Source organism: Arvicanthis niloticus, chromosome 29, assembly GCF_011762505.2.
Source record: "Arvicanthis niloticus isolate mArvNil1 chromosome 29, mArvNil1.pat.X, whole genome shotgun sequence".
Lineage (NCBI taxonomy): Eukaryota > Metazoa > Chordata > Mammalia > Rodentia > Muridae > Arvicanthis > Arvicanthis niloticus.
This window is the reverse complement of record NC_133437.1, coordinates 3581058-3595192: the sequence shown is the minus strand read 5'-3', so window position 1 is coordinate 3595192 and position 14135 is coordinate 3581058. Positions and strand designations below refer to the sequence as shown.

The 14135-nt window shown below is 37.1% G+C and overlaps 1 protein-coding gene across 7 annotated transcripts in view; it reads right to left on the bottom strand.

Moving 5' to 3' along the window:
- The window catches only part of Kiaa0825 (KIAA0825 ortholog), a 393509-nt gene that overhangs the window by 279609 nt on the left and 99765 nt on the right, over window positions 1–14135 (bottom strand). For all 7 annotated transcript variants that reach the window (XM_076927051.1, XM_076927050.1, XM_076927055.1 and 4 more), the window contains 4 exons: window positions 11806–11900; window positions 6596–6823; window positions 5280–5545; window positions 3764–3914 (listed from right to left, as the gene is read on the bottom strand). In XM_076927051.1, the coding sequence (XP_076783166.1) occupies window positions 3764–3914; window positions 5280–5545; window positions 6596–6823; window positions 11806–11900 (740 nt within the window). The remainder of the gene's footprint in view (window positions 1–3763; window positions 3915–5279; window positions 5546–6595; window positions 6824–11805; window positions 11901–14135) is intronic.

Genomic DNA, 14135 nt, shown 5'->3' with positions numbered 1-14135 from the left:
CTAAAACAAAACTCTGTTTACATTGTGTATGGGGGGGGGGCATTTTTCTGAGACAATTAGCATTACTGAGTTAATTTTTCAATTCTTTCAGATTCCATGTTGTCATGGGATGGGAGGACTGAAAACAAAAGTGTATTAAATCTTAGGCACATCCCCAAAACCAAGTGTGGTGCTTAACTACTGAAGAGGATGTCACGCTGCTTCATTGATGGTGCTTTGATAATAGTTTATCTAATTTCCACCATTTTTTAAAGCGTAGGCCCATATTACCAGCATTTAAGATTTTTACAAACTTCCGAGGTGTCAAACTCTCATTTTCCCCTAATTCCTCCAGAGAACTTGTCCATGTGCCAGCTTTTGCCTAACCTCAGAAGGAAACCAACAGTGGCCAGGCCAAAGGGGGCAGGCAGTAAGGAGAAGGTAGGGATTCACAAGCAAACACTAATTAGTAACATGCTTTGGGGGATATGTGATTTTGTTTGACCTCAGCCCTTCAAACAGAATCAAAAGATTATCTGAAATAGAAAGAATAGAATAGGTTCTTCAAATTTAATTTGATTATGTTAATATATCAAAACACAAGGCATGCAAATGTCCTATTTCATACCCAAACATGTCTCTTTTGCAATCTGCTGTGTCCACTAGCACTGTTTTCAAATACATGTTATCTGAGAAGTACCTGCTCCCATCTGGTGAGATGGATCTCTCCTTCAACCCAGTGCTGGAGTGGCTGGGGAGGGAGGATTGATGTGAGTTTGAAGCCAGGCTGAGCTACTTAACAAGTTCCAGGCCACTCTGAGTTACAAAATAAAATCCCATCTTAGAAAACAAGCAAAAAGATCCCGCCCTTCTCCTCATCCCAAAGTTATTAGCATCTCATTTCTTCAGATGGCATTATTTTGGCAGTTACATTGATTACCACAACATTGTAGACACTAAAATAATAGTGATTGATTTTCAAATGATAATACAAAAATGAATGGAACTATTATTCTTTCTGTAGGAAACTTAAGTCTTGAAACTATCACAGTTAAGTTCAAACAGAAAGGGACTTTGAGTAAGTGGTTTCTGACTTCCCAATTAGACGAGCTAAAAACTACTTAAAGAATAAAAAACCAAAGCAAACTTAGTTCTCCATTTGGTTTTGTGGTATGTTGTAGAAACTCTTGTCAAACTAAGCAAGGAATCTCAAAGCTTAATTTACTCAGAGCTTCAGAGGTTGTAAAGGAAAGGAACCCTTGAGCCCAGCTAATGCTGGGACAGCTGGTAAGGAAGGTGACTGAGTACCAGTGTGATCAACAAGATTGCCATGATTTTAAAATATAGAAAACCAGTTATAGCTATCCTTTAACACAGATATTTTATTTTCTGATCAAAATGTACTATGTGCATCTTAAAGACTATAAACTGTTTCATGCTTTTGAGGTAGGCTCACCAAAGTGCCCTTTGTTTTAGCAAGTCTTCCAAAACTAATATAATTCAGTATGGGTGTATGAGTGGTGGGGGTTTCATTAAGCTAAGTACGACTTTATTTTTTGACCTGTTTCCCTGCTTGTTGTCATTTCAACAGTATTCTGTAGTAAACATCTGTTTCTGGAAACCCATTACAATGTAAACAGATGTGAGCATTTGCTTAGATGATATATCAGGAATCAGCATCTGGGCTTTATGACAGAAGCCACTCAGCATTATCTCTGAACAGATAATTCTTTACTCTTTGACTATAAGAAAACACAAGTCACTAAAATTAAGCATATGTCAACTATACAGAAAGCTTAATTTTAAACATGCAATCTCAATACCCATTGTACCATCTGAGCAACACTTCAATGGAAAGGGCCTGGCTCTTTGGCTCCTGCAGCCTGACATGATTAGAATATAGAAGTGTGTGTGTCTACTTTACTTGCTATCATAAAACATGAGCAAACATCACTCCCTAGCTTGTAGATTTTTTCCGTTTTCTCTACTTCACTGTGCATGTGGGCATCGGGTTTTTCTGAGGTCCCCGTCCAACCCTTCATTTCCAATTAGCTGTGTATCATCTTGCTTTTCCTAATGTATTCCTTTTCTGCAAATCGGCTGACATGTGGCAGAGGAAGAAGAAAGGAGTCACTAAGCGAGATACAACCATGCCAGGTACAGCACTTGTCAGAACAGTTGAAAACCAGGGCTATTTTCTGAACCATCTTATTTTTGGTAAATAGAAAACGGGGTCACTTTATTTTCCCTCTACACACAAAGAACAAGCAGTAACTCTGCAATTAAATTGTAACTACTGACCATGTAAGTATAAGGAAACTCAAGCACCATGTAATCAGAGAGTAACAGTTTCTGTATTTCTGTTTTTGAAGCTAAAGCCTTGTCATAAGCTCTAAGAGCTGTGTGTTTGTTACATGATAATTTTTTTTTGGAAACATTCAGCAACTCCAATAACAGGTTCTCAGCACACACACTTATTATTTACAGGGAACAACTGTTCTATTCCTTGACTTGCATAAGAGGAAACAAAAAATATCCCGAGTATGTACCAAAATGATATCTATTCCTTGCTGAAAACATCATACAAAATTGTTCGTTAGTACCTGGACATATTGAAACAGTTTGAAACAGGATGGCGCCACTTTGTGTCTCTCTGTTTACCTCAAGGCAAGTAGAGTGCGCAGTGCTGCAGGGAGAGGGGAGACCAATGCTTTCTTTCTTATCTCAGGCTGCCAGCTGTACTGTTGCCCCTCAGTCTCTCACTCTGCTTACTGCTACCACTAATGTTTGAAGTACACTGAGTTTGGAAAATGATGTCTGAATGCTCTGTTTTAATAGCACCTATCATATCTCAGTCACAAAATACTGCCCATGTGGAGGAATGGCAAGAGAGATTGCTTAAAAAAAAAAAAAGAAAAAAAAAAAAAACCACTCTCCTTTTCTAAATATTCCACAGTGGCTCAGTCAATCAAGAAGAATGAAGATCCTAAGATGTCATCAATAAGAAATGTTGCAATGAAAAAGCTAAGAATGACAAGCTGGTCATTGAAACTTTTTAAACCTCAAAAAAAAAAATTAAAGATATATAAATATTTTAGCATTGCATGGAATTAATTTCAAACATTATGTGGTCTACATATAATCTGTGGGATTTAGTGAAAAAAAAAAAAAAAAAAAACTAGTAAAGACCGGCCGTGAAAATTTTAATTAATTCTCAGTTCGGTTGCGTTGGGGGATGACTTGGCTATCATTTGGTAGATGTTTGGGATTTTGAAACAAACTGAATGAAAGTAGTGAAGTACAAAATGTTAAGATGCATCTTAAAATGTGCTCTTAAGAATGAGAAGTAAAAAAAAATAAGCATAAATGTGGCAGTGGTTAATAACAAGGATTTATTAAACAGCATGAAACTACACACCAAGGAAAGGTGCAAGGACACATTAAACCGGTAGCTTTGGAAAAAACACAAAGGATCCAGCCAGCTCTTGTTATCTCTGAGTTGTCATTGAATCTCATTATACCCTGGTTCAGACAGTACTGCAATCCTGCAACTCAAATTAAGTTATTTTTACTTTTAAGCAGAAGGGGAGTTCTGATGTCTAATTTATTTCAGGTTTCTAAAGACAGTGTTTTTCCCAAATACAAATTCAATATTTAAAAAATATTATCCTAACAGGCTTCGTGTTTTAGTAATATGGAGCTCGTGTTTCTAATTAGCCAGAAAGCAGGTAGGCAGTAAAACATATTTGTGTAAAAAGGACGAATAGTAAACTTAACTTCACACCTCATAAAAAGCTTTGTAGTCATCCCAATGGTGGCTCTCAGCATCCTGTAAAATGCTTGTAGCAGAAACTCTGACGCAGTAGTCCGTAACCTGAAACTGTACAGTGTTGATGAATTCCTGATATCGCTGGACAGGCACCAGGAATATGGGTCTGTTCAGAGGGAATGATCAAAGAGACAGAGATTTAAGGCCTGTGCAGTAGGAGGTAACAACCCCCAGCACTACAAATGGTTTTCATTATTAGATATCAATCATTCATTTCCTCCCAAAGCTGAGGGCTGTATCCACATTCACTTTCCAAAAAGAAAAGTGGGGGGGGGGGGCCTGTCTTTGTTTTGCAAGTCCTTTGAAATGTACATCTGCTGTTCTACAAATATGCACTTCAACTGGAGACAAACTGTATTGTCAATACATCATTCAAAACTAAAAGTATTCTTTGTAAGCCTATTATTAGAGATCAGTGCATTATTTAGGCATTAGGTTATCATTGTTACTGGAGAACAACATACACTTGTCAGAATGAACTGTTCCAAAGCTATCACACATCTCATACACACTCTCTTTATTTTTTAAAAATTGTAATTTTGTAGTTGTTAATTATCTTATAAACTGTTTTAGAATAGTCTACTGAAATGAAGTGGTTTCTGCCATATTTTGTTTATAAATTCAAGTATGAATCACAACATCTGATGACTTATGAGAATTAAAGAAATAACATAACTGTATCCTACACTGAGCCAAATTTTTTCACTTTTATCTTCAGCTATTTATATCACACTTCTGTCTTTCATAGCTTAAGAGACTATGAAGCCTGAATAAAAAATATAGACTCGATTCTTGGGTTGCACTGGACTGGCACGTCCACATGCTCATTTCAAGGAGCCGTAGTAGGCTTTACAAAATGCATGTGTAACCAAAAAGACCACTTGATAGCAACCATGGCAATTTTTATCTCTATACAGAAAACATATTGTATTTTTAGACTACTAGTGCATGAGAATTAAGATTGGCAGATGCTCCCTCTTCAAATATTATGGATAGTTTATTACTAAATAGATGTCCTGCAATATGTTTACACTAGGCACAACGACGGATTGAAATCCGTTTATTCACTCTGTCAGCTCCTCCCAGCCTGTCAGATTGGAAGCAGAAGCAAGAAGTGAACATTTCTCGAATGTTTATATGCAGGACAGGAACAAGTTTGATTTTCCTTTTCTATGTGGTCAGTTTAACGTACATTAGGAAAAGTATAGAGTAAAATTCAGTCTTGTCTGCATTGTCATTGCAGAACAATGTGTGCTCTTTTATGCATGTCTCTATTGCCTTTGTTAGTATCTACACATTTGTTTAATATGACCCATATTTGACCTTTGAAACACTTCCTAATAAAGAAAGATGAAAATAATCCACCATGATTATATGCTCCTCACTGACTATTGTCAACATTTAAATTCCGTAAAGTCTGAAGAATGTGTGTTTCCCAAAGCGTGAACATCAACTTCATTTAGACACTCACTTCTTAGTTGTGTCTTTCATCAGATTATCATAGTGCATGAACCTCTGTGAGACATACGCCGCCGAGGACAGGATGATGTGCAGGTTCTTCAGAGGTGCTCTGGAAGGAACCTCCTTGCCTCGCTCCTGCAGTCTTTCCAGGACAGCTGTTGCCACTTTACAACAGGCCTCCACCAGGTTCTCTCTAATTTCCTGAGGAGAATCATCTCGGCATGCCAGGGCCAGTGGAAGCATTGTATCAAGCTTTTCCATGATGTCAGAACAAAACTAGGGAGAAATAAATGTGGCTCTGAGTTATTTGTATTCTGACAGCACTGTGTAATTTATATACAATGGAGCCAAATTCCTAAATAATGAATTTGGCATCAAACATAATGACCCAGCTTTATAACAATCTATTTTTCAGTTGTAGAAAGTTAAATGTTTCATGTCAAATAAGGAAATACCAATATGATGTCTCTCTATATATAACCTTCAAAGCTTATGATCACCAGACAGACATTATGAAAAACTCACAAGCCAGCTTTACATGACAATACTTTTATGTGTAACCATCAGAACTCAAAATAATATGTACTCTTGATATTAAGTTCACATTACTTTTGAATTTCACCTAGTTTTTTTTTTTTTTACTAAATTTCCACATATAAACATATTTTACTAAACAATACATAGAACATCCAGTTTGGCCTAAATAATTCAGAAGCAACAGGAATGATCCCATGTAATCTCTGCATATGGCTAAGGAGCAAGTGTTGCGTCTGTTTTTGCTATTTAATATGTGTCTGATCTCTTTGAAGGGAGAGGGGCTGAAGGCACCCTCTTGCCTCCAGTCATCAGTACTCCCCAGGAAGGGTTATGGAGCCTCGGGGTGACAAAAGGAGATAACACGGGGCTCTTATAGACACCCCACTGACTGCTGAGCTTACAGTGGGTTTACTGCAGAGAGACTCTACCGAATGAACTGCTTTATATCTACTCGGCAGGTTCTGGTGACTTTCAAAAAGGCTACGATAGCCACTCAGGTGGAAAGATTTTTAAAGCTCTCTGTAACACAGTTGGTTCCCTGTTAACCTCTCAAACTTCTCCTGCTTAGCCAGTACTTCCCAACTCACCGAGACCTCTTTTCAGGTGGCCTCGGAATAAACAAAGAGACTCGGGTCCTTTTGGTAGTTCTAGACTATAGATACCAAAGAAAATCAACAGTGTACTTTCCTTATAGGCTGCTTTTACAATCTTCCAAAAAGGAAGAGAATAAACATGAAGTGATGCCTCAGTAGGTGGCAGCAGATAGAAGAGATGTCATCTTATACTTGCCTTGGCGACTCTCTTTGGTTGTTCTTCCTCTGGAAACATGTGACCTTCTGGCCAAGCTTGTGAGACGTTTACAAGGTTTATACTGTAGCTCGCAGCTGAGATCCTTTCAGTTTGCTCCTGTTGGAGAACTTTTGTGGAAAAACCTTCGATGGCTGCTGATATGCTGTGTGCTATGGCAGGAGATACTTCTTTAAATGCATTTCTCCAGCCAAACTCCGGTAAAGCAGCCTGAAATATAAATGTATATAAAATCACATTCATTTAACTTAGGAACAAATTTTTTAATAGTTATAGATATAAAATTAGTACTTTCTTTCAACATATTGAATACAGGTATCCTTTTATACACTCTCAAAACCATTCTTACAACCTGAGAAATATTACCCTGTGAATGAAGCAATATACAAAAACACGTGCATTCTTTACACAGCAATAAACTGACATTTCACTTTAATTCCTCTGTGGATTTAATCAAAAACTCTTTTCAAAATTGGATCTTTTAAGTATAGTTCAATAAAACTGTCTTTAACGAAAGCTGAAAGCTACAGTTAGAGCCTATCACATAAAACAACCTTTAAACTCAATACATTTAATAAACTCTAGATTACATTTTTATAGCCTTTTTATGGTTTATTGTTAACAAGAATTGCAACATAAGTTAGCATTTAATATTCAATCTTTGATTTTTTTTTAACTCTGGATTCCAGATAAGCTAAAAAGAAAAACAGCAATAAAATAAATTTCTCAGAGAAACCACACATAGCATCTTTCTAGGTTTTAACTTGCTTAGAATTTTATTGATTCCCTTCATCCACAAAGGGATAGGCACTACTAGTTTTGTTCCAAGCAATGAGGACTTAAGGTGGTCTGCATTGCCCTGTATGTAGAAAGACCACCGCTGACGCCACAATCAATCTTTTCTTTAGTGTTTTCATGGTATATTTTTATTTTCTAGTCCGTTTTCATATGCAGCTCCTTCACATGGCATATATTTTCTTTTACAGTTTCTATCCAATATAGTTTGACCATATTCTTTCCACCCTACCCCGAGACTCGTCTACCCACTAACTTCATGTTGTTTCTCCAGCTTAAAACAATACAACAACAACAACAAATGAATGTCATATCCTTGGTGACCTAATTGGCTTTCATTACTGTGAGAAAGTACTATGAGCAAATGCAACTGAGGGATGGGAAGGGTTATTTGGCTTAAACATTGCACATACCAATCACAGTTAATCACTGAAGGAAGTCTCAAAAGAAGCTGGAGACAACACAGACACAGAAATCATGAAGGGGTGCTGCATACTGTCTTGCTCGCCACAGCTTGCTCAGCTCAGCTCTGTTCAATCTAGGAACAGAGTTGGCACTGCCCACAGTGGGATGGGTTCTCCAACATCAATCATCAACCAAGAAAATACTTCACAGACTCACCGACAGGTCAACCTGATGAAAAAGTCCTTCAGCTAAAGGTCCCTCTTCACAAATACCTTAGCTTGTGTCAAGTTGACAAAAACTAATTGGTACCCTTAGTTTAATTTTGTTTCAAGTCGTTGTCTCATGTGGAAATATATCTGTGAATATAAATGTCTTCCAAATTTCCCAATATACTCTAGAGTTCTAAATCTATTCATAGTAAGCGGATTAAATCTATGCTTAAGTATCACGCTCCGTTTTAGTGTACCTTGTTTGTAGTAACTTGTCACCTACTCCAGCTACAGAAGACTCTAGGCTAAATAAATGGCTCAGCAGTTGGGAGTGCTTGAATGCTCTTGCAGAGGACCAGAGTTCAGTTCCCAATGCACATCAGGTGACTTCCTACCTCGTTTAACTCCAGTCCCAGTAATCCAGTACCTTGCTTTCTGACCTTCTCTGGCACCTGCACACATGTATACATAACACTCCTGTACTCACATACATACATAGTAAAACTAATAAAAATAATTTTAAGGTAGATCCTGTGCCTTATATGCCTGGTTGAATATTGTTTTTTGATGGTTTCTACGGCCCCTTTAGTCTAAGAGTGCTGAAGTCAGGACTTGTGAAATGGCAAACAGGCTTGCTATGCAAACCTGAAGGCCTCAGCTTGGTGCCTGAAGCCCATGGTTCAAGGAAAGAACAGATGCCTGAACATTGTCCTCTGACCTCCACCTGGCATGTATGCATTTTCACTTGCACGCACACGCATGAACATGCACACATACACATTAATGAGTGAGAATCAATCTGTGAATTATAGATATCAGAATCATTAGCCTAATTTGTTATATGTACATCCAATTCAACAAAATTCTAAAACATTTTTTACAACTATAGAAAATACTAATTATGGTTTATATATACCTCATGAGCCTACAACTCGGTAGTCAAATAACACCTCTTGTTTTACTATAGTTAAAATGTAACGAAACTTTCCTGTCTAAATATTATTTGATCCTCTTTATCAACATAGAGCAGAAAGCAATCTCTTAATTAACCAGTAATTAACCTTATATATGAAGGTCAGAGGACAACTTTCAAGAATCTGGTCTTTCCTTCCACCTGAGATGCAGGCATCAAACTTAGGTCATTGGAGATGGAAAAATTACAGCCTGTGACATAACAGTATGTATTATTTATGATAAAAAATGTTAAAGAAATATACCTCTATAAAAATAAAAAGAAATAAACAAAGGCCCTAGTGTCTTTTCTTGCTTCTTTCTCCATTGAAGCACAAATATTCATTAAAATCTCCCATTTACAGAACATTTTTGGTAAAATTTGCAACTGATGGCTGTCAGTCTCTCCGTCCTTTCTTTTGCTTGTGCAAAGAACTACTCTTTCCTGTGGTAATTGATATGTGATTGTAATCTGCTCCTCCACGTGAATTCCCCTTCCACATATGAGAAACAAAGACCGTAAATCACTGCTCAAAATGAAAACCTGTATGTAGTGAAACCATCTTCTAAAAGTCTGTTTGTTTTCATGAAAGATTGCTTATTTCTCCTCTTCCCATCTGATATTTGGCATCACACACATTCCACTTAAAATAAAGAACATTTGTTAGTTAATCCAAGAAAACCAGGAGGAACTGAGTGCCTTTCTTTTCAGTTCACAAGAGTTAGGAAGTACTAAATCCTATCTTCTATTACCTAATGCTAGACTCATGGTGAGTTTTTCGATGCTCTGTTTCTGTTGAAGCTGTCTGAGCTAGGAAACTGTTATAAGTACAGACGCTGGTCTTTTAAAATATTTACACTGGGTATTACTAAGGATTAAGCGAGAAAGCAGAAACCTCTCAAAGAATTTTAAAAGGAAGTATTTAATGATAACTGTTATGGTTATATGGTATATCAGTGGTTCTCAACCTGTGGGCTCATACACTTTTAGGGTTGCATACCAGATACTTACATTAAAATTCATAACAGAATTGAAATTACAGTTACGAAGTAGCCAAAAATAACTTTGTGGTTGGGGTCACCACAACATGAGGAAGTGTATTAGAAGGTTGCAGCAGTAGGAAGAACCACTGCTTTATAGACACATGTTTGCACAGTGCTCCCAGAAGGTGCTCTTGTTTGGGGAGGCTGTGGAAATGTTAGAAAGTAGGGCACAGATGAACCAAGTAGGTCACTAAAGACATGGCTTTGGTTTGTAATGATTTTGGATGCTTCCTGTCCCACTCTCTGCTCCCAGTTTGTCACAATGACATGAACAGCCACCTCAGGCTCCTGCTGACATGGACTGAACTGCTTCCAGTGTTATGCTCCTCCTATCCCCATGACAAGATTAAATCAGAAACCATAAAACAAGTACATTCTTTCTTCCTTGATTAAGCTCCTTCTGACAGGTATTTTGTTACAGTGATGCAAGGATAACTAACAGCACCTTAGGTGAAGGACTGTTGGAGTGGCTAAGCAGAAACTGTGAAGCACAACTCAGCAGGGAGTCACAATCACACCTAGCACTGCAAAAGCAAAGGTACTGTGCTCTAAGAGACCGAGCCTGTCATCAGAAGCCAAAGTAAGGCACAGCTGCCAAGCGGCGCTATAGTCACATGCAGAATATGGTGTGACCCAAGTGCAACACCAAGAGTCACAACACTGCCTGGGGTTCACACAGGTGAACGGCAGGAAATTACAATTTTCTTCAGAAACTTCTGCACTCCAATACTTTATCAATACTTTTAATTATACAGACATTACTACAATCCAGAAAACAAGACAGCCTGGTAGACATGATTATGTCTTTTCAATGATTATCTGTGGTTTACATTCTCAACATACAGGTCCTGAGCCAATACAGGAACAAAATTTTCTTGACTTCTCTTTTTACAGCATTAAATGAACCTGACTATGCAAGAGAACAATGACCCACATTTGCTTTTGCAGACAGTCTTTTAGCTTGTTAGCTCGTATCACCTGCATGTGTTAATGGACTCTATCATGAGATTCTCATAGCTTTGCCCACAGTGTTTGAATCATGTCCACTGTCCCTCAGCCCTTTTTCCCCTCACTGCACTCACTAGTCTTGTCAAGTCTTGTCTAGTCTAGAATCCACACTTTGAGAGAAAATATCTCTTTGTCTTTCTGAGTCTTGCTCACTCATTTAATATGATAATTTCCTTCCATACAAATTGAGTGAACAAACAAAAGATCAGGTCAAAAGTCGTGTCCTCTCAGCTTACTGTCTTCATTTTCTTATATTTCAAAAACTATATATCTACAATGCACATGCATACTTTTGATTTATTAATGAAGAAATATATTATATACATGCCACATTGTTTTTATCCACCCAACCAACTGACAGATGCCTAGGATGACTCTCTAAGTTGGCGACTGTTAATGGAGACAGAATGAAAATGAGTAAGTAGCTCTCTCTAAAGTGTGGTGACTTAGACTACTCCTTGTGTGTCCCAAAGAGTGGCACAGGAAGCTCACATGGATACATTTATCTTTTTACTTTTTGGAGGCACCTCCACACTGATCTCTATCATGGCCGAACTAACTTATATTCCCACCAACAATTTATACGGATTTTTTTCCCCCAACATCCTTATCAACATCTGTTGTTTAGTTACTTGACAATAATACTTCTGGATTTTTGCCTAAAACTTCTGAGAAAGTTTCTATTAAGATTACTTTGAGGAAAAGAGAAAATGTGGATATTTTGATTCACAATAGACATACAGAAAGGTAATCATGTTATATGTAAATAAAATGTCTCACCTCTTTTACTGGTAATAAAGGCTCTGGTGGATCATTACTTTCCTTTGATATTTGCTTCTCAACCATGACTGCCCTGTTAGATGGCTCCAACATTCCTAAGGAAAGAGACGGATAAAAATACAAAGGCAGTGATTAAAAACAAAGAAGGAAAGAAAGAAAGGAAGGAAGGAAGCAAGGAAGGAAGCAAGGAAGGAAGGAAAACAGGGTTGCAGAGATGGCTAAGTCATTAAGAACACTTAGTGCTCTTTCAGAAAACCCAGGTTCTGTTCCCAGCACCTTCTTCAGGCAGTTCAAAACTGCCTCCAATTCCAGTTCCAGAAATGTGATGCTCTCTCGTCGTTGCCCCGCATGCATCCCAGACATTGCACAAATATGATGCACATACATATACTATGGCATGCACACATACATATCAAACAAATAAATTTCATTTTAAAAAACCAACTATTGTAGATGTAATTCACACATTAATTATACAGAAAAGCACATACACAGTAGATATATACAATAAACATACACATATGTGGATATATAGAGAATATAGTCAGTAAGACATAGGTTGGTGGCAGTATTACAATTATGCAGGCATATACCAGATACAGATTCCATTCACTATACAACTTAATGAAATGTATATGCTAATTATATTACTATTTGACACGCATGCACATAAATTTACACAAAAAGATCCTTTGTCTCAGTGTAGCTGAAATGGAAAGTTCCAGATTCAGTAACTGTCTCAAATAAATAATCTGGTGGGCCTGCAAGATAGTATTGCAAGTAAAGTCCCCTGCCTGATGACTTAAGTTTGGTCCTCACGACCTTATATCACAGAGAGAACAAACACCCATACATGCACAGAAACACACACACAGACAAACAATAAATGTAGCACAAATGCAAAATTACATAAGTTGGCGAGAAACTGAGATACCCAATGTTGACTTTTAGCCTCTACCTGTACATAAAAACATGCACATGTATCTGCACATGTATGTACACAAAAATACATAATACACCATCATCATCAACACCATCATTAAAGAACAAAATGCAAAGAAAAACAACAGTTTATCAGGTGAGAAGGTATGTTCTTAGTAATTACTAACCATGGTTAATTTCAAAAACACAAACACTGAGACAGACATGACATAATCAGTAACTCTTAAAAGGAACTATTTTTTGCAATGTTACATTTTATAATGAAGAAACTTACTCCTTCCCATAGTGGAAGAAGAGACTTTCAAAATGTAGTAAATAAATACAAGAAGAAATCGTTCCACTTTAACATCAAGATTGCATTAATCGTAGTTTGATTAAATGAATAATTTATCACTTACCTTTGTGTGGCTTGGAATTAGCATAGGATGATAAATGACATACTAGACCCCCAGTTTTCTTTAGCCTTTAAGGGATTTTAACAATTATTTTTTCTTTATTTTCTAAGCAAACCACATTGGTGGCTTTTTTCAGTAGAGATCTGACAAATAAATGTATTTAGTAGATGGGTGGTGTTTTCCTCTTTAATGTGGTTCTGTGAATTTAATTATGAATACTTTCTAAAGAATAAAGTTCCCCAGAAAAAAAACATATTCTATTCTGATGAAAGAGTTAATTTCAGCACTTGTGCACCCTGAATGCTAAAGAAACGCCTATTTAAGTAATCACACCTCCATTTCTGTTTGGATAAGTGTCCCCAAATAATGAGCAAGTTAAAACATTAGTTTCTAGTTTCTGGAGCTATTAGGATGTGGTAGATCAGTTAACAGATGAGTCCTAGTGAAAGAAAGGTCACCGAGGCCTGCCCTTGAAGGACAGACTGGATTTCTCCAAGAATAGCAAGTACTTTTAACTACCAAGCTATCCCTCCACCCCCAATGGATTTTCAACATCTTGCGATGATGTTGCATATTTGTTACAAATAAGATATTATATATGTTCACAGTTTCCCTTAGGATTTAGTCTTTATGCTAAATATTTCCGTAGACATTATCAAGTCTGTGACTTCATGTCTCTACTACTAATGTGTCACATGGAATGGTCTCACTGTTCTAAAGCTCTCCCTCTATAATCTATGCACCAGTCTTCCCGTTTCCTGTGAATGCAGATCATTTCAATGTTTATAGGTGTGTCTTTCTGTAGCACTATATAGTTGGAATTACTCAGTGTGTAATCTTTTTAGATTGCCTTCTTTTACTTAGCGATAAGCATCCTTGGTTCCTCCACATGATTTTGTGTCTTAATCATCTTATTTTTAGTTAATGAATAATATTCCATTGTATTGATATACCACATATTGTTTATTGACTCACCTACTGGAGTGTAAACAA